This window comes from Salmo salar, chromosome 14, assembly GCF_965601325.2.
Source record: "Salmo salar chromosome 14, fSalSal1, whole genome shotgun sequence".
Classification (NCBI taxonomy): domain Eukaryota; kingdom Metazoa; phylum Chordata; class Actinopteri; order Salmoniformes; family Salmonidae; genus Salmo; species Salmo salar.
The window spans coordinates 95,321,831-95,348,503 of record NC_138304.1 but is presented as its reverse complement, the minus strand read 5'-3'; the positions used below and the strand labels follow the sequence as shown (position 1 = coordinate 95,348,503).

The 26,673-nt window shown below is 43.4% G+C and overlaps 1 protein-coding gene across 1 annotated transcript in view; it reads left to right on the top strand.

Moving 5' to 3' along the window:
- The window catches only part of LOC106592038 (adhesion G protein-coupled receptor B2), a 468,281-nt gene extending 444,674 nt beyond the window's left edge, over window positions 1-23,607 (top strand). Inside the window, 1 exon segment of the mRNA XM_045694922.2 lies at window positions 22,875-23,607. Coding sequence (XP_045550878.2) covers window positions 22,875-23,060 — 186 coding nt within the window. The 3' untranslated portion in view covers window positions 23,061-23,607.
- Window positions 23,608-26,673: the final 3,066 nt, after the last annotated feature.

Genomic DNA, 26,673 nt, shown 5'->3' with positions numbered 1-26,673 from the left:
TAGCTGGTTAGATAGGGACCATACTAATAGCTGGTTAGATAGGGAACATACTGAGAGAGGATTAGATAGGGAGCATACTAATAGCTGGTTAGATGGGGAACATACTAAGAGCTGATTAGATAGGGAACATACTAAGAGAGGACTAGATAGGGAGCATACTAATAGCTGGTTAGATAGGGAACATACTAGACAGGGAACATACTAAGAGAGGATTAGATAGGGAACATACTAAGAGAGGACTAGATAGGGAGCATACTAATAGCTGGTTAGATAGGGAACATACTAAGAGCTGATTAGATAGGGAACATACTAAGAGCTGATTAGATAGGGAGCATACTAAGAGCTGATTAGATAGGGAACATACTAAGAGCTGATTAGATAGGGAACATACTAAAAGAGGACTAGATAGGGAGCATACTAATAGCTGGTTAGATAGGGAACATACTAAGAGAGGATTAGATAGGGAGCATACTAATAGCTGGTTAGATAGGGAACATACTAAGAGCTGGTTAGATAGGGAACATACTAAGAGCTGATTAGATAGGGAACATACTAAGAGCTGATTAGATTGGGAACATACTAAAATAGGATAATATAGGAACAAACTAAGAAAGGATTAGATAGGGAATGTACTAAGAGATGATTTTATTTTTAAACATATTAAGAGCTGAATCCACTTGAAATCCACATTGAAATCCTCTATCTCAATCTTTTTGTTCAAATCTATCAATGATAGGAGGAAGTCTGAGTTACCTGCTTGGATCTCAAGTTAGCATTCGACCCACAGTGACCCTCTTGAGTGCTGGCTAAAGTACACTGTGTGACTATAATATCACTGAATAAAATATGAGGATGATGCTTCACTTTGCACTTAATGTTGCATGAACTTCACACTGAACTCTGCATAGAATGTAATTTGGGACAAATCCCAAATGGAACCCTATTCCCTATATATTTGACCAGTGCTCTATGTGCCCTATTCAAACATAGTGCAATACAAAGGGAACGAGGTGCCATTTGGGATGTGACCAGAATGTAGTGACCGTTGGATCACACATCCGTGCGTGCAACTTCTGTTTTCAAATGCACTTCGATAATATCACTTAAACGTATTATAAACGTGTTTTTTCACCTTTTATCCAGAGCTAACCTCGACTAAACCTATTCATTTATTTTGTTTTAGTGGTTGAACGTTCAAATGCCTTAACTTTTTACCAATCCACTGTTTTATTGTGCTGGAGAGCAACAGAACTACCTCAAAAACGTTTCATAATATTTTTGTTACAATGATAATGAGGGTTAGGGGAATGTGCAATGTCACCTTTTATCAGCCTGTGTGTGTGTGCTTATGTCTACGTGTGTGTGTGTGTGTGTGTGTGTGTGTGTGTGTGTGTGTGTGTGTGTGTGTGTGTGTGTGTGTGTGTGTGTGTGTGTGTGTGTGTGTGTGTGTGTGTGTGTGTGTGTGTGTGTGTGTGTGTGTGAGAGACAGGGCGGTCTGTGTATCGTTAATGTGCTATTAGCCCACACTAAGCAGTCCCTGCTCTACACTGACCTTCAGAGAGCCTATTTCATTAAGATTTCAACAACACACACACACACCTCATCTCCTGGAGCTGCACTATGGGGCCGGTACTTCAAGCCGTGATGAGTTATTCAGCCATGATAGGGCATCTGCTGCTTCACATCTCATTTACACTGAGAGCAGAGGGCACACACACATACACTAATAACACACACACACCCTGACACTTCCCAGGCAATAGCAGCAGCCTCTGTCTTTGATTCTCATTTCCTGGACGTCTTGATTAAATGATCACCGCCTAGCTCTCTCTCCAGTTATTACTGGGCAGCATATAGGACCAGTCACAGAATACTGAGCCAAGCATATGTTTTCCAGTGTATTAGTCATTTGTAACGATTCTGTTTAGTACGATTCTAATCAAAGTATGTTGAGGCACTCTGACGTATAAACGCACACAAGTATATATTGTATATTAGTTTACACCGTTTTCATATTAGACAATACACTTACATTACCCAACAAAATTGACAGAAGATCTATAATTTCTGTAATATCTATCCAATGTGTAATCAAATGTGTGATCAATGAAGACATCCTCTACAATCATTCATGCAGAAAAAAACATAGGTGTACTGTCTGTATTCAAATGTAATAAGTTAAATGAAACACATGAAATGAATGAAATGAAACACAACGTTTAGCACAAATTAATTTGCATCAAGCCTGTCTTGAGCATTCTCATTCACATCACAGTGAATGTCCTCATTGTTCATGTAGAAAAAAACCTTTTGGCATGGTGAATCCAAGCTTGACATTGGTCTGCATTGATGTCGTCACATGCCTCATCCATGGTCAGAAGGAGGGTGTCACGCTCATAGGGATGGCAATCGTACACCTTCCACCTCCATGATGAAAACAAATCTCCAATAGGAAAGGAGAGTATGGGGGCAGGTATAGGGTCACAAATCAGGGATGGGCCCAGAACCATGCCTGGACCACCTCTGCAGGGTGGAACCTGACATTGTTCCACACAATGACATTAACCCTTCACCTTGACAAGTCTGCTCAATTTCACTTAGAAATACGATGAGGCGTTGTAGGATCCAAGTAATGGCCTACGTCCTACCACACCATCTTCAGAGATAGCTGCGCGCAGAGAGATGTTTCCCCCACATTGTCCAGGCAATTGGACGGTCACCCGTTGACCGATGAGGTTCCACCCACGGCGCCAAGTTTTGGCCAGGTTGAAGCTTGCTTCATCAACAAAGATATACTCATGATGGTTCATAGCAGCATCAAGCACCATCGCCCTCTATGTATTTTGGTTAGTTATTTTTACAGTATAGTTCCAATATGATATTGTGAAGTAGCATGTGCATTAATAGTAACAGTAATACAGTATATAGTGCTGTAACTGAACATACTCGGCCTGCAATTGTTTCACCCAGTCGTTGTTTCTCTCAAAAGGCACCAGGTAAATGTGTTTCATAGGTATCTGGTGCTTCTTCAAAAGTTGGGCGATTGTTGGTAGGCTGATGGATTCCACGTTGGCAAAGGTGTCATCGTTCTCCTCAATGACCTGCTTTATTTCATAGAGCCATATGTCATTCCTGGCCCTCACCATTTCCACCACTCCCCACTACTGCTGATCGGTCAGCACACAGCCACCACCATGGGGTCTTCTGTCAATTCTGAGGGTATACAGGGTATACTGTCAATAGATCATGCTTTGTTTTGTGAATTAACATGCATTAAAATATTCATTTTCTGTACAATATTTATATATATATATATATATAGATATCATGCAGACTTACTGGTTTTCTTGGTGAAATCTTCTCATGATCGAATTGACAGTTGATCTTTCAGATTGTGGTAAACTAATCTGGCAGCCTCTGTAATGCTAAGGCCTCTGTTTATCACATGGTCACCGATGATGGCCCGGACTTCATTAGAGTTATTTTATATGAAAGGTATTTGTAGATGAAACACTGAGTAGGCTTGCTGAAAAAGTTACTGTGTGATTTTGTTTGTTGTACTTAGTCAAAAGGTATGTTTTGAGTTTTGTGCTAAAAGTTGTGAAATTTGATCAAGTATTTGTGAAAATACTACCAAAGCGATATAAAAAAACAACTGCAAAGACACAGTTACGAAAAGCATGCTGTGGCACACACACACACACACACACACACACACACACACACACACACACACACACACACACACACACACACACACACACACACACACACACACACACACACACACACACACACACAGAGACAGACTAAGATATATGCATTTGATAAAGAACAGAGGGAGTGGTGGATGTGTTTCTCTGTACTGCTCCATTAGCATATAGTAAGTAGACAGTGCACTTAAGAAGTGAATAATTGCCCTGATCTGGTATTAAAGTCAGCCCTTTGACAGGCCAGCGTGACTCCAGCATCCGTAGCTGTCAACACAACGCTTCTTAACCCACCCAGACACTCAGGCTTACTGTAGAGCAATTATGGTGATGAACTGTATGTGTGTGTGTGTGTGTGTGTGTGTGTGTGTGTGTGTGTGTGTGTGTGTGTGTGTGCATGCGTGCATGTGTGTGTGTGCGTATGCGTGTGTGTTTGCGTGCGTGCGTGTGTGTGTGTGTTTGTTTGCGTGTGTGTGTGTGTTTGCGTGCGTGCGTGTGTGTGTGTGTGTTTGCGTGCGTGTGTGCGTGCGTGCGTGTGTGCGTGTGTGTGTGTGTGTGTGTGTGAAGACCCGGGTGTGCATGTGCAAGTTTGTGTATTTGTCTGAATTGTGAAGTGTGTGTGTGTGTGTGTGTGTGTGTGTGTGTGTGTGTGTGTGTGTGTGTGTGTGTGTGTGTGTGTGTGTGTGTGTGTGTGTGTGTGTGTGTTTTGGCTTGTCCTTCTACTCAATAGATGAATGGAGTTTATTAGTCTATAATGACAGCTCTGGTAAAGACATACATGTCTTATAATCAGTGTAATATCTGCTTGTCTTAGCCCTGTGACAGCTGGTGACTCTTTCACCCATTCCCATATCCACTCTCTAAACTCACTCCAAACTTGAACATGGGGTAGTCTCCTTTAGCAGGACACATATAATTACATCACATTATCCTGTCATGAAGGGAATTTAGTGTGTGTACTGTGCACTAGAGGATTAAAGTATCGTTAACCATATTAAAACACAATGCTTCGTACATAACCAGAGATCGGTTGAAAGTTGTGTGTTGAAACTCACTTGTTTTAAAGGGGAGAGTAGAGACATATTTTCCTATATTTAACTGTAAGTGACTTGAGGAAATACAGTTGTAAACCAGTTTTCCCTTGGAAAGGAAAAAGGGTTAATTTGGTTTGAATAAAGACACAGTAAAAAGCTGAAACTTTGAAAACCCTTTGAGTGAATCTCTTGTCAGAAACAATTATACAACAAATAGTTTAACAAACCCCCAGTATAACAATCATTTTCTTTACAGGCTACCACAATAATCACATCTACCTCAACTACTAACCACGATAACACCCAATTGCCTTGAAACAGCCTCTATCCCCTACAAAGTGCCAAACGCCCTCTATATCCCGTAACACCTAATCCCTGACCCCTGACCCTTAACCTCTGCACTAACCACAGAGGCCTGTGTTCGTCCTCACAGGTGCTGCCTCCCCCGCCTCCGAGGCAAACTGAGCCGTCGTTAGCAGGCAGAATGTCCCTGGTTTACAAAGAGAGTCAACGTAAGCATGCTAAACAACACACAAACAGTAGAGCCCTTTAACCTCTAACCTTTCAATGACCCCTTTAGTAGAACCTCTCCTCAGCTTTAGCCCTCCCCACAGTGCCATTACTGTGTTTGAGGTCCCTAAAGATGAGTTATTGCCCCCTATTGGTGTGGTGGTGTTGTTGACATTAGTATGGTTACAACCTTTCTACTGTCCTTCTGTTGTTGTCCAGGGTGATTGATGTTGTCCAGGGTGATTGATGTTGTCCAGGGTGATTGATGTTGTCCAGGGTGAATGGTGTTGTCCAGGGTGAATGGTGTTGTCCAAGGTGAATGGTGTTGTCCAGGGTGAATGGTGTAGTCCAGGGTGAATGGTGTTGTCCAGGGTGATTGATGTTGTCCAGGGTGATTGATGTCATCTAGGGTGAATGGTGTTGTCCAGGGTGATTGATATCGTCCAGGGTGAATGGTGTTGTCCAGGGTGAATGGTGTTGTCCAGGGTGATTGATGTTGTCCAGGGTGAATGGTGTTGTCCAGGGTGATTGATGTTGTCCAGGGTGAATGGTGTTGTCCAGGGTGAATGGTGTTGTCCAGGGTGAATGGTGTTGTCCAGGGTGAATGATGTTGTCCAGGGTGAATGGTGTTGTCCAGGGTGAATGGTGTTGTCCAGGGTGAATGTTGTTGTCCAGGGTGAATGGTGTTGTCCAGGGTGAATGGTGTTGTCCAGGGTGAATGGTGTTGTCCTGCATCCCCTATTGCACCCTATTCTCTTTAATAGTGCACAACTTTTGATCACTATATAGCGAACAGGGTGGCATTTAGGACACAGCCCAGTCCAAATGAACTCCTAGCCTCTATACCTGGTGGAGAAAAATTAGATAGGTGGATACAAGATGGTAGAAACATATCCTAGCCTTCAGGAAGATTGAGCATTTGCTGTATGATGTACACTCATCTAATCTAATTATTCAGATCTAGAAGAAGTGCACGGATAGGGGTTTAGGGTTGATTTTGGACTGGGTATCAATCTGCCACGCTCGATGGGAGATAACGTCGGCCATTTTGGCGTGAACCTATACAGGTGTTGTACCTGTTTCTGTGACCCTACCTAAATAAGACCCAAACCCATTTAAATTAAAGTGATGAATCCATCCATAATAAGCCAATGAAACAATCAAACAGGTTTATTGTTGTGCGGCAGGTAGCCTAGCGGCAAAGAGCATTGGGCCAGTAACTGAAAGGTCGCTGGTTCGAATCCCTGAGCCAACTAGTTGAAACATCTGCCTGTGCCCTTGAGCAAGGCACTTAATCCTGTAAATTGTTTTGGATAAGAGCGTCTGTTAAATGAGTAAAATGTTTATAATCCCCCCCATAAACTGTTTTCTCCAGTCTATAAACTAGCAGAGATAAAGCCAGGCACTGAAACAGACCTGGCACCATGTGGTCTGTATGGGCAGGGAAGGCCTGTCATTGGTCAACTGTAAGAAAGCAAATGCGTGTGAGGAGATAATGAATGTGGGTGTCAGAAGAGAATTGCCCATTGTGGAAAGGTGAGGTCTGCCAATAGGCTGGCCACTGAACAGACACACACACACACACACACACACACACACACACACACACACACACACACACACACACACACACACACACACACACACACACACACACACACACACACACACACACACACACACACACACACACACACACACACACACACACACACACACACACACACACACACACACTCGCTAAACAAACACATACACTCCGACAAACCTACTCACAAATTCCACATGAACAAGCAAACACACACACACACACTCCTATTCTGTTTCCCCATCATATCCAATCTTGAGGCTGATGAGAGCGGTGGGCTTGTCAGTGGTCTCAAGCATTACCAGACATCTACCTACTCAGATACAATCCATCTCTCACAATCCCCTAATTTCTCTCTCTCTTTCTCTCTCTCTCTTTTTCTCTGTCTTGTGCTACGGCTAGTGCCGTCTGAAAAACAGTTCATCTCTAAGTGATGACAGAGCTGCTAGCCGGATAGCTATTCGCTGCGGCGGGGCTCATATGGCTGCAAATGGATGGAGTCCCCTGTTCAATCTAGCCTCGGTAATGGAGACACTACAAACGAACCCTGCGGGTCCCTTGGCTAGTGCAGGATAGAAGAGAGAGAGGGAGGTGCGAGAAAGGGGTAGACTGCCTGCTGAAATATGTATTAGCCGTAGCATCTGCGCTGATGTTTAGGTTCAGAATGGCTGCACATCGTTTCAGTCTCCATCACTTTATGCTACATACTGTATGTCTCTTACTCTCTTTCACTCTCCTCTATTCTCTCTCTAGCTCTCTGTCCCTACGTCTATCCTGTCTCCCTCCCTCTGTCGCTGTCTCTCTGTCCCTACCTCTATCCTTTCTCTCTCTCTCTGTCCCTACCTCTATCCTGTCTCCCTCCCTCTGTCGCTGTCTCTCTGTCCCCACCTCTAGCCTGTGTCCCTCCCTCTGTCGCTCTCTCTCTGTCCCTACCTCTATCCTTTCTCTCTATCTCTCTGTCGCTCTCTCTCTGTCTCTCTCTCTCTGTCCCTACCTCTATCCTTTCTCTCTCTCTCTCTGTCTCTCTGTCCCTACCTCTATCCTGTCTCTCTCTCTGTCCCTACCTCTATCCTTTCTCTCTCTCTCTCTGTCGTTCTGTCTCTGTCCCTACTCACTCTCTCTCTCTGTCTACCTCTCTTTCTCCCCATCTCTCTCTCTGTTACACAGGGTTCGAAAGGTGAATGCAGTCACCAGCCAAGCGGTGACAGATGCACTCTAAGTTTGTGTGTGTATTTGTTGTGTGTGTGTTTGTGTGTGTGTGTGTGCATGCGTGTGTGTGCCTGTGTGTGTGCCTGCGTGTATGTGTGTGTTTTTGTGTGAGTGTATGTGTGTGTCTCTCTCTCTGTCCCTACCTCTATCCTTTCTCTCTATCTCTCTGTCGCTGTCTCTCTGTCCCTACCTCTATCCTTTCTCTCTATCTCTCTGTCGCTGTCTCTCTGTCCCCACCTCTATCCTGTCTCTCTCTCTCTCTGTCCCTACCTCTATCCTGTCTCTCTCTCTCTCTCTCTCTCTGTCCCTACCTCTATCCTGTCTCTCTCTATCTCTCTGTCCCTACCTCTATCCTGTCTCTCTCTCTGTCGCTCTCTCTCCCTACCTCTATCCTCTCTCTCTCTCTCTCTCTCTCTCTCTGTCGCTCTCTCTCCCTACCTCTATCCTCTCTCTCTCTCTCTCTGTCGCTCTCTCTCCCTACCTCTATCCTCTTTCTCTCTGTCCCTACCTCTGTCTTGTCTCTCTCTATCTCTATCTCAATCTCTTGCTCTTTCTCTCTCTCTCTCTCTGTCGTTCTGTCTCTGTCCCTACTCACTCTCTCTCTCTGTCTACCTCTCTTTCTCCCCATCTCTCTCTCTGTTACACAGGGTTCGAAAGGTGAATGCAGTCACCAGCCAAGCGGTGACAGATGCACTCTAAGTTTGTGTGTGTATCTGTTGTGTGTGTGTGTGTGTGTGTGTGTGTGTGTGTGTGTGTGTGTGTGTGTGTGTGTGTGTGTGTGTGTGTGTGTGTGTGTGTGTGTGTGTGTGTGTGTGTGTGTGTGTGTGGTGTGTGTGTGTGTGTGTGTGTGTGTGTGTGTGTGTGGTGTGTGTGTGCGTGCCTGCGTGTGTGTGCCTGTGTGTGTGCCTGCGTGTATGTGTGTGTGTTTTTGTGTGAGTGTATGTGTGTGTATGTGTACAGTATGTGTGTGTGGGTGTGCTCAGTCGTATGGTACGACAGCCAAGCTGATGCATATTTCATCTCTCAAATGGGCTGTGTTTCTTCCTCTCCCTCTGATTTGCTGTGAGGGAAATGAAGCGTGTTCTGGTCTCTCCAGACAGACAGATGATGTTTCAGAGTTGTGTAGAGCTCAGTGAGGCAGAGAGGAAATAAGTACTTCTTCTTGATTGTGTTTTTGTCCATGGTGATTTGAAATGGATGCATTTACTCTCTGCAGTGATGTTGATAAGGCATGTATATGTGTTTTGATTATAAGAACAAATTAATCAATTAAACAATCGATTTATCAATGAATCAATCTGTCAACTGTAGGTCAGATCCATGCTACCAGGTTACAGACATGTATAGCATGGAGTGAGGTTTGGTTCCAGTGCTTTTCCACTCTTTATCTATTTATGACTGTCACAGCTTTCTTCGTCGCTAGACGATAAAGCGAAATCATCGTCGGAGAACGTGGACCAATACGCAGAGGAGTTAGTGCTCATCATCTTAATTTATTAAACGAATGTGAACACGGAGGAAAAACAAGAAAACGAAATAAGACTAGTGACAGTTTTACAGGCATAAATAACGCAGTGCAAAATACAACTACCCACAAAACACAAAGACAAACACACCCTATTATATAGGACTCCCAATCAAAGGCAACTCAACACACCTGCCTTCAATTGGGAGTCCAACCCCAATTAACTATACATAGAAAAACAAACCTAGAACCTATACCAACAACTAACACCCCACTACACCACACACAAAACCCCAAAATGCAAAACAAATATACCTCTGCCACGTCCTGACCAAAATATAATACAAATAATACCTAAATATTGGTCAGGACGTGACAATGACTGTGTTATTCAAATAGAATACAATTTGTCACATGTGCCAAATTTAACCTTACCATGAAATGCTGAATACAACAGGTGTAGACCTTACCATGAAATGCTTACTTACAAGCCCTTAACTAACATTGCAGTTTAAAAAAATTAGCGTTAAGAAAATATTGACTAAATAAACTAAAGTAAAAAAATGACAATAAAATAACAATAATGAGGCTATATACAGGGGGTACCGGTACCGAGTCAATGTGTGGGGGTACAGGTTAGTTGAGGTAATTTGTACTGTACATGTAGGTAGAGGTAAAGGGACTATGCATAGATAATAAACAGCGAGTAGCAGCAGTGTAAAACAAAGGGTGGGGAGTCAATGCAAATAGTCTGGGTGGCCATTTGATTAATTGTTCAGCAGTCTTATGGCTTGGGGGTAGAAGATGTTAAGGAGCCTTTTGGACCTAGACTTGGCATTCCGGTACTGCTTGCCGTGTGGTAGCAGAGAGAACAGTCTATGACTTGGGTGACTGGAGTCTTTGACAATTTTTTGGGCCTTCCTTTAACACCACCTAGTATATAAGTCCTGGATGGCAGGAAGCTTGGCCCCAGTTATGTACTGGGCTGTACGCACTACCATCTGTAGCGCCTTGCGGTCGGATACCGAGCAGTTGCCGTACCAGGCGATGCAACCGGTCAGGATGCTCTCAGTGGTGCAGCTGTAGAATTTTCAGAGGATCTGAGGACCCATGCCAAATCTTGTCAGTCTCCTGAGGGGGAAAAGGCGTTGTCGTGCCCTCTTCACGAGTTTGGACCATGATAGTTTGTTGGTGATGTGGACACAAAGGAACTTGAAACTCTCGACCCGCTCCACTACAGCCCCATCGATGTTAATGGGGGCCTGTTCGGCCCTCCTTTCCTGTGTCCACGATCATCGCCTTTGTATTCTCACATTGAGGGAGAGGTTGTTGTCCTGGAACCACACTGCCAGGTCTCTGACCTCCTCCCTATAGGCTGTCTCATCGTTTTCGGTGATCCGGACTACCACTGTTGTGTCATTAGCAAACTTGATGATGGTGTTGGAGTTGTGCTTGGCCACACAGTCGTGGGTGAACAGGGAGTACAGGAGGGGACTGAGCACTCACCCCTGAGGGGCCCCTGTGTTGAAGATCAACGTGGCAGATGTGTTGTTGCCGACCCTCACCACCTGGGGGCAGCCTGTCAGTAAGTCCAGGATCCAGTTGCAGAGGGAGGTGTTTAGTCCCAGAGTCCTTAGCTTAGTGATGAGCTTTGTGGGCACTATGATGTTGAACGCTGAGCTGTAGTCAATGAACAGCATTCTCACATAGGTGTTCCTTTTGTCCAGGTGGGAAAGGGCAGTGTGGAATGCGATTGAGATTGCATCATCTGTGGATCTGTTTGGCGGTATGCGAATTGGAGTGGGTCTAGGGTTTCCAGGATGATGGTTTTGATGTGAGTCATGACCAGCCTTTCAGAGCACTTCATGACTACAGACGTGAGTGCTACTGGGCGGTAGTCATTTAGGCAGGTTACCTTAGTGTTCTTGGGTACAGGGACCCGAGTGGTCTGCTTGAAACATGTAGGTATTACAGACTCGCTCAGGTAGAGGTTGAAACATATAGGTATTACAGACTCGCTCAGGTAGAGGTTGAAACATGTAGGTATTACAGACTCGCTCAGGTAGAGGTTGAAACATGTAGGTATTACAGACTCGCTCAGGTAGAGGTTGAAACATGTAGGTATTACAGACTCACTCAGGGACAGGTTGAAACATGTAGGTATTACAGACTCAATCAGGTAGAGGTTGAAACATGTCAGTGAAGACACTTGCCAGTTAGTCCGCGCATGCTCTGAGTACACGTCCTGTAATCCATCTGGCCCTGCGGCCTTGTGAATGTTGACCTGTTTAAAATGCTATTGAAATCCTAGCAATAGTGTTGCTGCCGCAAAGGGAAATTGTGCCAATCATAGTCACAATGCTGTGACGGTGACTCAGGTTAAGCTGAGGTGTCTAATTTTCAATGACAAGGATCTCGGGGCAATTTGACTGTACTTCTGAACCCTTAGGTCCTTAATAACCTCTATGGGCTATTGGTGCACTCCATCAACAGCAGGTGCATTTCAAGAGCGGCAAATTTGAATCCAAATAAATGTCAAAATTCTAATTTTTCAAACATACAACTATTTTACACCCTTTGAAAGATAAACATCTCCTTAATCTAACCACGTTTTACGATTTCAAAAAGGTTTTACGGCGAAAGCATACATTTAGAGTATGTTAGGACAGTACATTTACAAGAGTTGTGTGTAATGTTGTGCCAATTCAAAGACAGGCGTCACCAAAACCATAAAATCAGCTAAAATTATGCACTAACCTTTTACAATCTCCAACAGATGACACTCCTAGGACATTGTGTTAGACAATGCATGCATTTTTAGTTCTATCAAGTTCATATTTATATCCAAAAACAGCGTTTTACTGTGGCGTTGATGTTCAGGAAATCGTTTCCCTCCAATAACCGGCATTCAAGTCAGCACCACAAATTAAATAATTAAAATTAGAAAACATTGGTAAAATATTATATTGTCATTTAAAGAATTATAGATTTACATCTCTTGAACGCAATCAACTTGCCAGATTTAAAAATAACCTTACTGGGAAATCACACTTTGCAATAATCTGAGCACTGCGCCCAGAAAAATACGCGTTGCGATACAGACTAGCCGCCATGTTGGGGAGATCTAAAATCGAAAATACTATGTAAATAATCCATTACCTTTGATTCTCTTCATCAGATGTCACTTCCAGGTATCACAGGTCCATAACGAATGTAGTTTTGTTCAAAAAAGCTCATCATTTATGTCCAAAAATCTCTGTCTTGTTAGCACATGATCTAAGCCCGCCGGACTTCACTTCATGAACGAGGGGAAAAAATATATTTACGTTCGTTCAAACATGTCAAACGTTGTATAGCATAAATCATTAGGGCCTTTTTTAACCAGAACATGAATAATATTCAAGGTGGACGAATGCATTCTCTTTTATAACGTATTGGAACGAGGGTACCCAACATGAACTCGCGCGCCAGGTGTCTAATGGGCCATCATCGTTCCATGGCTCTTGTTAGGTCAGATCTCCCTCCAGAAGACTCAAAACACTTTGTAAAGGCTGGTGACATCTAGTGGAAGCAATAGGAAGTGCCAAAATATTCCTCAGCCCCTGTGTTTTTCAATGGCATAGGTTTAAAGGTAATACAACACATCAGGTATCCACTTCCTGTCAGAAAATGTCTCAGGGTTTTGCCTGCCAAATGAGTTCTGTTATACTCACAGACACCATTCAAACTGTTTTAGAAACTTTAGGGTGTTTTCTATCCATATATAATAAGTATATGCATATTCTAGTTACTGGGTAGGATTAGTAACCAGATTAAATCAGGTACATTTTTTTATCCAGCCGTGCAAATACTGCCCCCTAGCCCTAACAGGTTAACGAAATGTTCTGGCATCGAGCTAAAGGGCTCTAACGTATCTCAATATCTCTTTCTCTCTTTTTTGTCCTCTTCAACCTTCCTTCCATCTCATTCTCTTTTCCATTTGTCCTCATGGCCTGACATTTCTCCCTTCCCGTCCCTAATTTCCTTGTTTGTTTCACTCTAAACTCAGCCCACAATTGAGGCATTCATTTAATAATTATTTCCTCTCATTAGCGTTTTTTAAAATTATTTTCATGAACCCTTCCTCTGCGCCCAGTATAAACTCATCATCTGTTTTCTCCCTTCCACACAAATTGGCCATAAATATCCAAGGGCTGGTGCAGTGTAGTGTAGCGTAGCCTAGCAGAGCGCGCTAGCTCTCCCTGGCTCTATCAATGAGGAGATGAAGCTAACACTAGCTCCGATGCGCACTAAGGGGCACGATGCTAATGTGACTCCTTGAGTGTCCTTGGGACAATTAGGAGGTGAGGAAGAAAAGGGCAGAGTCACTCGTTGGAACTGTTTATGGACGAGAAACTAGAACGTAACCCTGCATAGGACTGCAGCAGTTGTCTGATCTCTCATTTGTTAGAAATCCGTAGCCTTTAATAGATTGTATATGTGATGCATTCACTGCTTAAGTCCCTTTGAAGACCCCTATTACTGAAACACAAAGCTGGGTTATTATTCCACTTCAGGGTTAGTTGTACTCCGATGTAGTTTGGCCGGTCAGTGACTGTTTCTGAGCTTGTGTAGTAAGGCCTTGGTGCAGAATAATGATTAAATGATTGGTTGTGGTAATGGTAAGATATCTCTAAAAGAGTTAATCTAACGTTGACATGCTTGGTCTCAAAATGGAAATGGCATTGCAGGCCTACAGGCAGGAGGGATTTGGAATGAGATTTGAAAGAGAAAATGTAGGCATGACACTCAGAGAGAGAGAGAGAGGAAGAGGTTGAGAGAGAGAGAGAGAGAGAGAGAGAGAGAGAGAGAGAGAGAGAGAGAGAGAGAGAGATTGTAACTTGGTTTTAACTTCATTGCATCTTGTGAGTGACCACCTGATCCCTGGTAGCTTCTGGTTGGTTTAGAGACCCAAAGCCCACTGTTGCCTCATCAGAACCAAGAACAATTCTACTTCCTTTATAAATGACCTGTTCCTCTGGTGCCCACTGACCTTTGGCCTGGGCTTCACCTGCTTGGTCTCGCTTGCTGTCCGATGATCTGTTTTATAGAATCATATATCAGTCTTCTACTTCATATATGTATTTATTCATGAATTCATCATTTTAATTTGATGTCTGTGAGTAACTGACTAGCTGTCTGTTGCTGGATGGTACATTGTTAATTCATTGCCTCTTTTTGTTTGCTTTTGTTTTGTATGTTGTCTGGGTTGGGCTTCACCATGCTTGGTGCTTCATGTTTCTCTGTCTTAGTTTGACTATAGCCAGGCAGCAAGCAGAACCGAGGCCAGAAAACAGCAGAAAGGTAAACCCCTCTCACCCCCCTTCATCGCCCTTTAGTTGGTGCTCCTTCCAGGGGTACACTGCTGGGGGTCTGGCTGTGTGTTCTCTCCATTCCATGCCATAGTAGAGTTCTCCAGAGACAGATAGATAGATGGCCATAGAGCTGTAGATCTACTAGTGTGTGACTGTGTTTAGAACAGTAATTCGTTGTATATGTACTGATAACCCCCGTCTCCTATCCACCTGAACACTGTGTGGTTGCGGGATGCTTGTAGGACTCTCTGATGCTTGTAAGTCTCTCTGACCACTTCCTTTGTATCTTTTCTTCTCTTTGTGAACTTTGATGTCACTTCCTGCTTGGATGACGGTGGAGTTGGGGATGGTTGGTTTCCCTTGTGTTGTTTTCCTCATTGGATGTTGTTAGACCAATGAGATATAGAAGCAGGATGACAGAAAGAGAGAAGCTGATGAGAGAGCGAGATGACAGAAAGAGAGAAGCTGATGAGAGAGTGAGATGACAGAGAGAAGCTGATGAGAGAGAGAGATGACAGAAAGAGAGAAGCTGATGAGAGAGCGAGATGACAGAAAGAGAGAAGCTGATGAGAGGGAGAGAGAGATGACAGAAGGAGAGAAGATGATGAGAGGGAGAGAGAGATGACAGAAAGAAAGGAGCTGATGAGAGAGAGATGACAGAAAGAGAGATGCTGATGAGAGAGAGATGACAGGAAGAGAGAAGCTGATGAGAGGGAGATAGATGATAGAAAGAGAGAAGCTGATGAGAGGGAGAGAGAGGGAGAGAGGACAGAAAGAAAGGAGCTGATGAGAGGGAGAGAGAGATGACAGAAAGAGAGGAGCTGATGAGAGAGATAGATGACAGAAAGAGAGAAGCTGATGAGAGAGAGATGATAGAGAGAAGCTGATGAGAGGAGAGATATGACAGAAAGAGAAAAGCTGATGAGAGGGAGAGAGAGATGACAGAAAGAGAGAAGCTGATGAGAGGGAGAGAGAGATGACAGAAAGAGAGAAGCTGATGAGAGGGAGAAATATGACAGAAAGAGAGAAGCTGATGAGAGGGAGAGAGAGATGACAGAAAGAAAGGAGCTGATGAGAGAGAGATGACAGAAAGCAAGACGCTGATGAGAGAGAGTTGATAGAAAGAGAGGAGCTGATGAGAGGGAGAGAGAGAGATGACAGAAAGAGAGACGCTGATGAGAGAGAGATGACAGAAAGAGAGAAGCTGATGAGAGGGAGAGAGATGACAGAAAGAGAGAAGCTGATGAGAGGGAGAGAGAGAGATGACAGAAAGAGAGACGCTGATGAGAGAGAGATGACAGAAAGAGAGAAGCTGATGAGAGGGAGAGAGATGACAGAAAGAGAGAAGCTGATGAGCGGGAGAGAGAGAGATGACAGAAAGAGAGACGCTGATGAGAGAGAGATGACAGAAAGAGAGAAGCTGATGAGAGGGAGAGAGATGACTGGAAGAGAGAAGCTGATGATAGGGAGAGAGAGAGATGACAGAAAGAGAGAAGCTGATGAGAGGGAGAGAGAGATGACAGAAAGAGAGAAGCTGATGAGCAGGAGAGAGAAATGACACAAAGAGAGAAGCTGATGGGAGGGAGAGAAAGAGATGACAGAAAGTCAGAACGAGAGAGAGAGAGATGATAAAATGGCACAGAGAGAAAGCAAGAGCAAAGGATACAGCGAAAGTAGAGCTAGAGGTAAGTGATAGATGGACTGATAGAGGGAAGGACAGGGAGATAGAGGAGGGGGGATTTGAAGATGTTCTCCTAGCCCTCCCTTTCTCCCTCTCTCTCTGCCATGTCATTCTTCTTCTCCCTTTGACCTCTCTCTCCCTCTCTCCATTGCCAGTGATCAGAACTACCATGCTTCTTCATTCTTATGATTAGATTAGCAAAGGCATAGTTTTTACATATTTCCAACTGTGTGTATGTTTCCTGCAGTGTGTGTCTGTTGTGTTTCACTGTGCAGTGTGTGTCTGTGGTGTTGCACTGTGCAGTATGTGTCTGTGGTGTTTCACTGTGCAGTGTGTATGTCTGTGGTGTTTCACAGTGCAGTGTGTATGTCTGTTGTGTTTCACTGTGCAGTGTGTGTCTGTGGTGTTGCACTGTGCAGTATGTGTCTGTGGTGTTTCACTGTGCAGTGTGTATGTCTGTGGTGTTTCACAGTGCAGTGTGTATGTCTGTGGTGTTTCACAGTGCAGTGTGTATGTCTGTGGTGTTTCACTGTGCAGTTTGTATGTCTGTGGTGTTTCACTGTGCAGTGTGTATGTCTGTGGTGTTTCACTGTGCAGTGTGTATGTCTGTGGTGTTTCACTGTGCAGTGTGTATGTCTGTGATGTTTCACTGTGCAGTGTGTATGTCTGTGGTGTTTCACTGTGCAGTGTGTATGTCTGTGGTGTTTCACTGTACAGTGTGTGTCTGTGGTGTTGCACTGTGCAGTGTGTATGTCTGTGGTGTTTCACTGGGCAGTTTGTATGTCTGTGGTGTTTCACTGTGCAGTGTGTATGTCTGTGGTCTTTCACAGTGCAGTGTGTATGTCTGTGGTGTTTCACTGTGCAGTTTGTATGTCTGTGGTCTTTCACTGTGCAGTGTGTATGTCTGTGGTGTTTCACAGTGCAGTGTGTATGTCTGTGGTGTTTCACAGTGCAGTGTGTATGTCTGTGGTCTTTCACTGTGCAGTGAGTGCGAGTGGGGGTGTTTGTCTTTTTATATGATGTGCCATGAGAGAATGGGAGAGGATGAGTGTGAGGGAGAGGATGAGTGTTAGGGAGAGGATGAATGTGAGAGGATGGGTGTGAGAGGATGAGGATGAATGTGAGAGGGAGAGGATGAGTGTGAGAGGGAGAGGATGAATGTGAGAGGGAGAGGATGAATGTCAGAGGATGAGTGTTAGAGGATGAGTGTGAGGGAGAAGATAAATGTTAGAGGGAGAGGATGGATGTGAGAGGATGAGTGTGAGAGGGAGAGATTGAGAGGGAGAGGATGAGTATGAGAGGATGAGTGTGAGAGGGAGAGGATGAGTGTGAGAGGGAGAGGATGAGTGTGAGAGGACGAGTGGGAGAGGAAAAGGATGAATGTGAGAGGATGTGAGAGGGAGAGGATGAGTGTGAGAGGATGAGTGTAAGAGGGAGAGGATGAGTGTGAGAGGATGAATGTGAGAGGGAGAGGATGAATGTGAGAGGGAGAGTGTGAGAGGGATATTGACAGAAAGGGGAGGATGTAAAGCTGAGAGGGAGAACAACAGAAGGGGGAGGATGTAAAGCTGAGAGGGAGAATGACAGAAAGGGGGAGGATGTAAAGCTGAGACGGAGAACAACAGAAGGGGGAGGATGTAAAGCTGAGAGGGAGAACAACAGAAGGGGAAGGATGTAAAGCTGAGAGGGAGAACAACAGAAGGGGGAGGATGTAAAGCTGAGAGGGAGAACAACAGAAGGGGGAGGATGTAAAGCTGAGAGGGAGAACAACAGAAGGGGGAGGATGTAAAGCTGAGAGGGAGAACAACAGAAGGGGGAGGATGTAAAGCTGAGAGGGAGAACAACAGAAGGGGGAGGATGTAAAGCTGAGAGGGAGAACAACAGAAGGGGGAGGATGTAAAGCTGAGAGGGAGAACAACAGAAGGGGGAGGATGTAAAGCTGAGAGGGAGAACAACAGAAGGGGGAGGATGTAAAGCTGAGAGGAAGAACAACAGAAGGGGGAGGATGTAAAGCTGAGACGGAGAACAACAGAAGGGGGAGGATGTAAAGCTGAGAGGGAGAACAACAGAAGGGGGAGGATGTAAAGCTGAGAGGGAGAACAACAGAAGGGGAAGGATGTAAAGCTGAGAGGGAGAACAACAGAAGGGGGAGGATGTAAAGCTGAGAGGGAGAACAACAGAAGGGGGAGGATGTAAAGCTGAGAGGGAGAACAACAGAAGGGGGAGGATGTAAAGCTGAGAGGGAGAACAACAGAAGGGGGAGGATGTAAAGCTGAGAGGGAGAACAACAGAAGGGGGAGGATGTAAAGCTGAGAGGGAGAACAACAGAAGGGGGAGGATGTAAAGCTGAGAGGGAGAACAACAGAAGGGGGAGGATGTAAAGCTGAGAGGGAGAACAACAGAAGGGGAAGGATGTAAAGCTGAGAGGGAGAACAACAGAAGGGGAAGGATGTAAAGCTGAGAGGGAGAACAACAGAAGGGGGAGGATGTAAAGCTGAGAGGGAGAACAACAGAAGGGGAAGGATGTAAAGCTGAGAGGGAGAACAACAGAAGGGGGAGGATGTAAAGCTGAGAGGGAGAACAACAGAAGGGGAAGGATGTAAAGCTGAGAGGGAGAACAACAGAAGGGGAAGGATGTAAAGCTGAGAGGGAGAACAACAGAAGGGGGAGGATGTAAAGCTGAGAGGGAGAACAACAGAAGGGGAAGGATGTAAAGCTGAGAGCTTGCCACTGGAGGTGGAAGAACAACATGGTTGTTGTTTCAGTGCAGAGCTGTCAGTGACTGTGATTTCCCTCTCTTCTCTCTCTCTCTCTCTCTCTCTCTCTCTCTCTGTCTTTCTCTCTCCTCCCTCCTCTTCTCTTTGTTCCCCTCCATCTTATCGCAACAGAGGGAAAGGCAATGGAGCGTTTCGTCTGCCGGAGGTGAAAATAACTCTTTGAGTGTAAGTAGACGAGAAGTGGCAGGCAGAGAGAGAGAGGGAGAGAGAGAGAGAGAGAGAGAGAGAGAGGGATGGATGGGGAGAGGGAAGGAGTTAGAGCTAGACTGATGGAGGTAGAGAGAGGGAGATGGAGAGAGAAAACAGGAGAGCGTAGGCTAGGCACACACCAGCAGCACAATCGCGTTAGCATAAACTGCCGTGGATAAAGTTAGGCTTGACTGCAGCATTACCCAGATTTCTGCATTACAAAATGTTCCTTCGTTTAGCATGCAAATTGCCTCCCAGATTAAGCTTTTTGTATTCATTTTGCCAACTGTCAGCCCGAAACGACGCAGTGAGAATTATAATCAGGCTGATATTGCCTCCTGTTGGTCAGTGCTGTCACAACAGGCTGTGTGAGGACCACTGAGGAAAAACACAGTGTTTGTGTCTGTGTGTGTGTGTGTTTTCTCAGATCAATGAGTAGACCTGGTTAGTATTTGATAAAGAGAGCGGTAGATGGGAAAGACAGAATGGAGAGACCGACGGAGGGTGAGCAAAAAAGAAATGGAAAGACAGGATGCGGAGAGAAAGAAAGGGAAAGAGAGATGGGGACAGCGGGAGAGTGTTAAGGTGGGGCACGAACAGCATGACTCTGCTTATATTGGCCAATGTTCTTCAATCTCTGCCATCCGACACACACTGATACACACACACACACACACACACACACACACACCACACACACACACACACACACACACACACACACACACACACACACACACACACACACACACACACTGTTACACACACACACACACACATATATACAAACACACACACGCTGATACACACACACACACACACAGATACACACACAAAGCAAGGGGTTGGGCCCACGGGCGTGTAACAGGGCCATTGATTTCATCTAAATTAACTGGGATACTCATCCAGACACACACAATTCACTGTCATCAGAGGGGATAGGAGGAAGAGGACCAGGAGTTTCCAGCCATTGAATCCATTTAGAACGATTTGGGAGGTGCTTTTCAAAATGTCCACCTCAGGTGGTTGTTGGCAATAGCAATAACAACATACTACATCAGAGATTGTATAGAAGCAAGAGACTCTCCCTTGTGATATGGGTTGAATACTGTGGTGGTGGGATCCAGAATGAGCCTACATTACCGGTAACGGTACCCCCTATATTTAGCCTTGTTATTGTTATTTTTTAAAACTTTTTTTCTTACTTTAGTTTATTTTATTTTATTTATTTGTTTTGCAAATATTTTTCTTACTTATTTTTACATTTTTTATCTGTATTGTTGGTTAAAGGCTTGGAAGTAAGCTTTCACGGTAAGTATTCGGCGCATGTGACAAATAATATTTGATTTGATTTGACATTATAGTCGTTGGTTAAAGCCATCCAACCAACTCTTACCACGAGGAAATCACCTGCAGTTGGTTATCTTCCTTCCCTCTAATATCTTTGCTACAGAAGAAGGGGGTGATGAAGGAACATTTCCAAAATGACTAATTTGAGGCAGAAAGGAGTTTGGAGAACTCAGACCAAAAAGCATTATACAGGATGAGAACAGGTGACTGACGTTTCCGCGTCAAGCTGACTTCTTCCTTTTGATTGACCTGTCAATGATTTTTGTCATTGTTGTTGAGCACCCCTCCTTTCCTTTGTCTACTGAAGCGTGATGGCCCACCTGAACTACAGAGTTCTGTGTGATGAAGCAATAAGCGTAATTTAACTGGACATTCCAAATGGTTCACCCCAGGAGTCTCTGACTCTGGTCCAACATCATAGCATTATGGAGTATTGTGATGTCGTTATGGGGTATTGAGTGTAGATGGGTGAAAAACGAAATCTATTTAATTCATTTTGAATTTAGGCTGCAACACAACAAAATGTGGAATAAGTCAAGGGGTATGAATACTTTCTGAAGGCACTGTAGCTACTGGCTTGCTGAGTGGGAAGGGTTTTGATCCAGCCCTGCAGCAACACACCTGATCCAGCTAATTAGGGCTCAGAGGGAAGAGTTTGATTAGTTGAATATTCCAATTATGTGTGTTATTGTAGGGCTTGAACAAAAGCCTGCACACCTAGTCATTTTCCAGGAGAGTTGGAGAGAACCCTGGTCCAGGTCCATCCATTTAGCCACTGTTGCACTCATAGAAATGGAAGCATTCTAGATTCCAGACAGACAGACAGACAGACAGACAGACAGACAGACAGATAGACAGATAGATAGATAGATAGATAGATAGATAATATTTATATGGTTTCACCCACCATGGAACACTACCATGAAATATGTAGCTCTGTTCATTGCAATTCTATGGTTTAATAAAAGTGATTGTGTGTATTTCTGGGCCAATGATTGTCCACACATATCACTATGCCTCATGGCTTCCTACCCTTCCGTCTGTAAATATCTGATGCTTAATGTTACCTCTGCTTCAGTTTTAGTTAATTCCATAACATGAATTTCAACATGCATTTTACATACATGAAAGGACCACCGGCAGACCGCATGCAGCGATCACAGTGCCGGCAGGCTGAGTCCGGTGAGAACCAGGGCAGATCAATCCATTACCATCAACACTGATTGGGAAATATTGGAGAGGATAGCAGGGGAGAAAGCAGGTAGAGCTGACTTAGAAAACGAAGAGAAAAGTAAGGTAATGCGTTATTTTATGAAATGGAGATTGTAATGCTAACAATGATCTCATGCTAGCACAGTGTCTGTGTTCAGTTTGTGATGTTAGCATTCATCTGGTGTGGTCAGGTGCTTTCTCTTAAGTAGCGTTTATTATCTAGTTTGATCCATTGACAAGAACTGGTTTATACCAGTCTGTAACTAGCCTTTCAAAGTTGCCATACCTAGACACACAGATGAGGTGTGTTGCTATGATACACCATTAATGTGCCTCTGTGTCAAGAGTCAACACACACACATAATGATGCACTGTATGGTGGTTTGAGGGGTAGGTTTGGGATTTGGCCTTAGTTATTAGCAATCAGCTTGTTCAGAAGAATCCCCATGAATTGATAAACAGCCAGTCCCCTGGGTGGGTTAATCCTGAGGCACAAACTGTAGGATCAGCTTCACCATTAGGGGTTAACATGCAAAAACTGACTTTAGATCAGTGGCTAAGGGCAAGCCACAGATATAACATCAGTTAACCCAAATCCTAACTTTAACCATAAAGGATACATATATCAAAACTGACCTTAGATCAGAAGTTTCACCCTGCTCATTTGTTTATTATTAATAATAATAATACTATATAAGCATTCATTTTATTTGTAATTACTTTTCATTATACACAGAAATCCAAAAGATCTGACGCTCCATGTCTCCTGTGTGTTTGACCTTCGACCCTGTGCAGGACAAGTCGACCCCGACCCAAGACGACCAGCACTCCTGGGACAGCTTCAAGACCATGACCCCTGAGCTGTCCATCGTGCCGGGGGAGCACAAGGACAGGATGGAGCTGCACAACAAGAACACCTGGGACTCCTCGTCTGCCAACACACCCGACACGTCCGAGGGGGACTTCCAGACCGAAGTGTGATGAGACAGAGAAACACGCACAAACACACATACAGAAACACACACACAATGAAACACACACACACAATGAAACACACACACACACACACGAAGAAACACACACACACATGCAGAAACACACACACACACATGCAGAAACACACACACACATACAGAAACACACAGATACACACACATGCAGAAACACACACACACACACACCCACATACATACAGAAATACACACACATGCAGAAACACACGCAGAAACACATATACACACACACAGAAACACGCACACACACACACACACACACATACATACAGAAGCACACACACACACAGACAGAAACACACACACACACACACACACACACACACACACACACTACAGAATTACACACACATAAATACACACACATGCAGAAACACATGCAGAAACACATATACACACATACAGAAACACACACACACACATACAAAAACACACACACACACACACACACACACACACACACACACACACACACACACACACACACACACACACACACACACACACACACACACACACACACACACCACAGAAACACACACACACACAGAAACACATACACATTGAAATATAGTAGTAATATATTCACACACACAGAAATGCAAAAACAGGTACATTCAGAATCAGAGAAACACACACACACATAACCACAAACACACCGGTTCAAGTGCAGACATACAGGTACCAACATGTACATACAGACAGACAGACACGCAGCACTCCTCCACACCCCTCTTCACACCCTAAGATGTGCGTTCTACAGGATTATATCATTTGTTTACTACTACAGTGGACAAGGACAAAGGAAAGAAAACTGGTCTCCGCTATATTTTCACACAGACACTAAATGAGAGAACAGGGGCGTGAAAAGAGACTGGGACTGAGACATTTTTAAATGAACAAAAAAACAACAAAAAATTCTTGATTTTATTTGCGGTGAAAAAAGGATCCTCTTTCACCTGTTTGATGATTTGAAAAAAAAGAAGAATATTTCTGCACCGTTCTGTTCTTTTTATAGAGAAGAAATCTCACTGATGTTTGGCACACTGTTAAACCCCTTAGGCTCCCTCCCTTCATTTCTCCCCTCCTTTCCCATCTAATGGATGACGCAAGCGCTCAGATTTTTCCCCCTTTGTTTTCAGTGGGGTTGGGGAGGGGGCGGTAGGGAGGTATAGAACGGATCATTGACATGTGCAATCCTCTGCTGTTGCTGCCGTCCAAGTGTCTCACACTCTTCTCTCATCATCCTTTTCAACGTCGTGTTTATTTTCCTTTTTGTATTTTTATGATTTTATGATGTCCTTCGTCTTAGTTTTTTTAGTGTTTTGTTTGAAAAAAAATATGAGGGACAAAAAAAAAATGTCCAACTGAGTTTCAATTGTTGTCTCATTGTCTATTCCATGAAAGTCTCCTTTTATTTAGATTTTCGGTTCTTGCTTGTGCTGCCTTTTTCCTGTGAGAATTTTTCCATGTGGAATTTTAAAGAATGATTTATAACACATCTGTGACACGTGAGCTTGCTTTCTGAGGTAACATGCATGGCATGTTCTCAATGGTACACCTTTGGGAATTGAAAAACCAGTATCATCTAGGTTCACACACATTTCTGTCTTTCTTTTATCCAGTTTGGTAAAAAAAAAAAGGCTTTTGACCCTCAAACTATCACCATATTTTATATACATGGATTACCACCTGGAGTCATTCTGATCCCAACAACAAACTATTGGTGAAAGAAACTATTGGTAAAAGAAACAAACAATCAAGATCAACTCTATTCTTATAAAAACATAATTAGATATGTAAATAATGTTATAAAAAAAACTGACTGCTATTTTAGCAAAATGACAGATTATGTACTCTGTAAAACGAAAATATAAGTGTTTCCCTTATATAATGTGAAGCTTTTTTCCAAAGTACCATCCAATTTAGTTCTAAAAAGCAGATTTGCCATAATTTGATAGTAGTATCATGTCATTTTAAAATGTGTTTTATAAATATACATGTTGTCATATTTATGTGGTAAAAATTATTGCCATTTAAAAAGGCAGTACACCAACATGTTAAATATACTTAATTTTATTGATCAAAAGTGTTTTATCCATTGATCCTGAGAGACATCGACCTACAATATGGCTTAGTTTTCTTTATTTAGCCACCATTACAATCGCTGTTAGTGAAACAATGGGTTTTGTAGGGACAATGGCAGGATGCTTAAAAATGGCCAAATCCTCAAAGTTACTTCAAACCAAATGCTGTAGGACCAAAACACCCTAACAACTTGCACATATAAATTGGAGGGTATTATAGGAATTATGGGTTTTGTATAACATTTTCCTTAGAATTATTTTTGTTCTTCAGGATACACCAATACAGAACTGTATGTTGCTTCAGAGGGTAGCTGGTTTCTGTATTACAATTCTACCAAGTATTTATACCAATGACAGACTTTTAAGAGCTGATATTTGACCTCAACTAAGCATATATCTAAGGTCATTGAAATTTTGTACACAGTCACATACATAGTTATAATCAGTTATAACCAGTTATAACCATAGGTGAGTACATAAGGTGCTCCATCTCTGCAGGTGATTTGTCTATCATGTCAAGATCACTGATACAGGTGCCCCTCCACCCTCTAGTGGTATGGATAACTTGTTATCATGTCTCCAGAGAAACCTGGATTAAAATAAATACTTTTGACAATTGCCCTAAAATAAGTACTTTTCGGAGAATACACACCAATACCGACTCAGATCGTATCTGATTTCCGTATTGCAGTTTTATCAAGTTTTTATACCATTGGAAGACTTTGTATATCATTGGCAGATTTTTATATGAACAAAAATATGGTAATTTTGGTTTTGTAGTCATACGATACGTGGTATAGAAAAGTACAATCTTAGGCGACTATATGGGTAGCTATGTCTCTGTAGATGATCTGGCTAGCTGGTTAGAATTACTGATACAGGTCCCCCTCCACCTCTGGTGGCATAGGTAACTTGTTATTATGTCTCCAGAGAAACTTTGATTCAAATAAAAGTATTTTATATCGAATGACTATAGGCGTAATTAGCTGGGGTCAAATGACCCCAAAGGACTTGCATTTTTTGAAAGTCCATATTGATACAGAAACATTAAACAATGATTTAGATTTATTAAGAACAAGATGACAGACAGAGTCATAAAAATATTGAAGAATTGATTCAAACCATGTTTGGGTTTCATTGATCAAAATGACCCCAGTCGGTAGTTTGAGGGTTAAGGTCTTGAAACATCTTAATCAATTACACACATAACCAATCAAAGCTGGCTATCTGTCAGGAGGGCGTAGCCTATCTGAAAGTGTTGCTGTAGCAGATCCCAGGTCTTGTTCTAAGTGGATCTCAATTGTTCTTACTCTCACTGCTTTAGAGCACTGTATTGATCACTGTGCTGTGCATCCGCTCTCAGCCCCTCAAGAAAACAGGGAAATAAAAATGAGCTATAGTTTCAGATGTAATGACCAGAGGTGTGTTTGATACTCAGCTTGTTGGTAGTTGTCTCTGTTGTGAAAGAAATAGAGGAAGGAAAACTCAGAATAG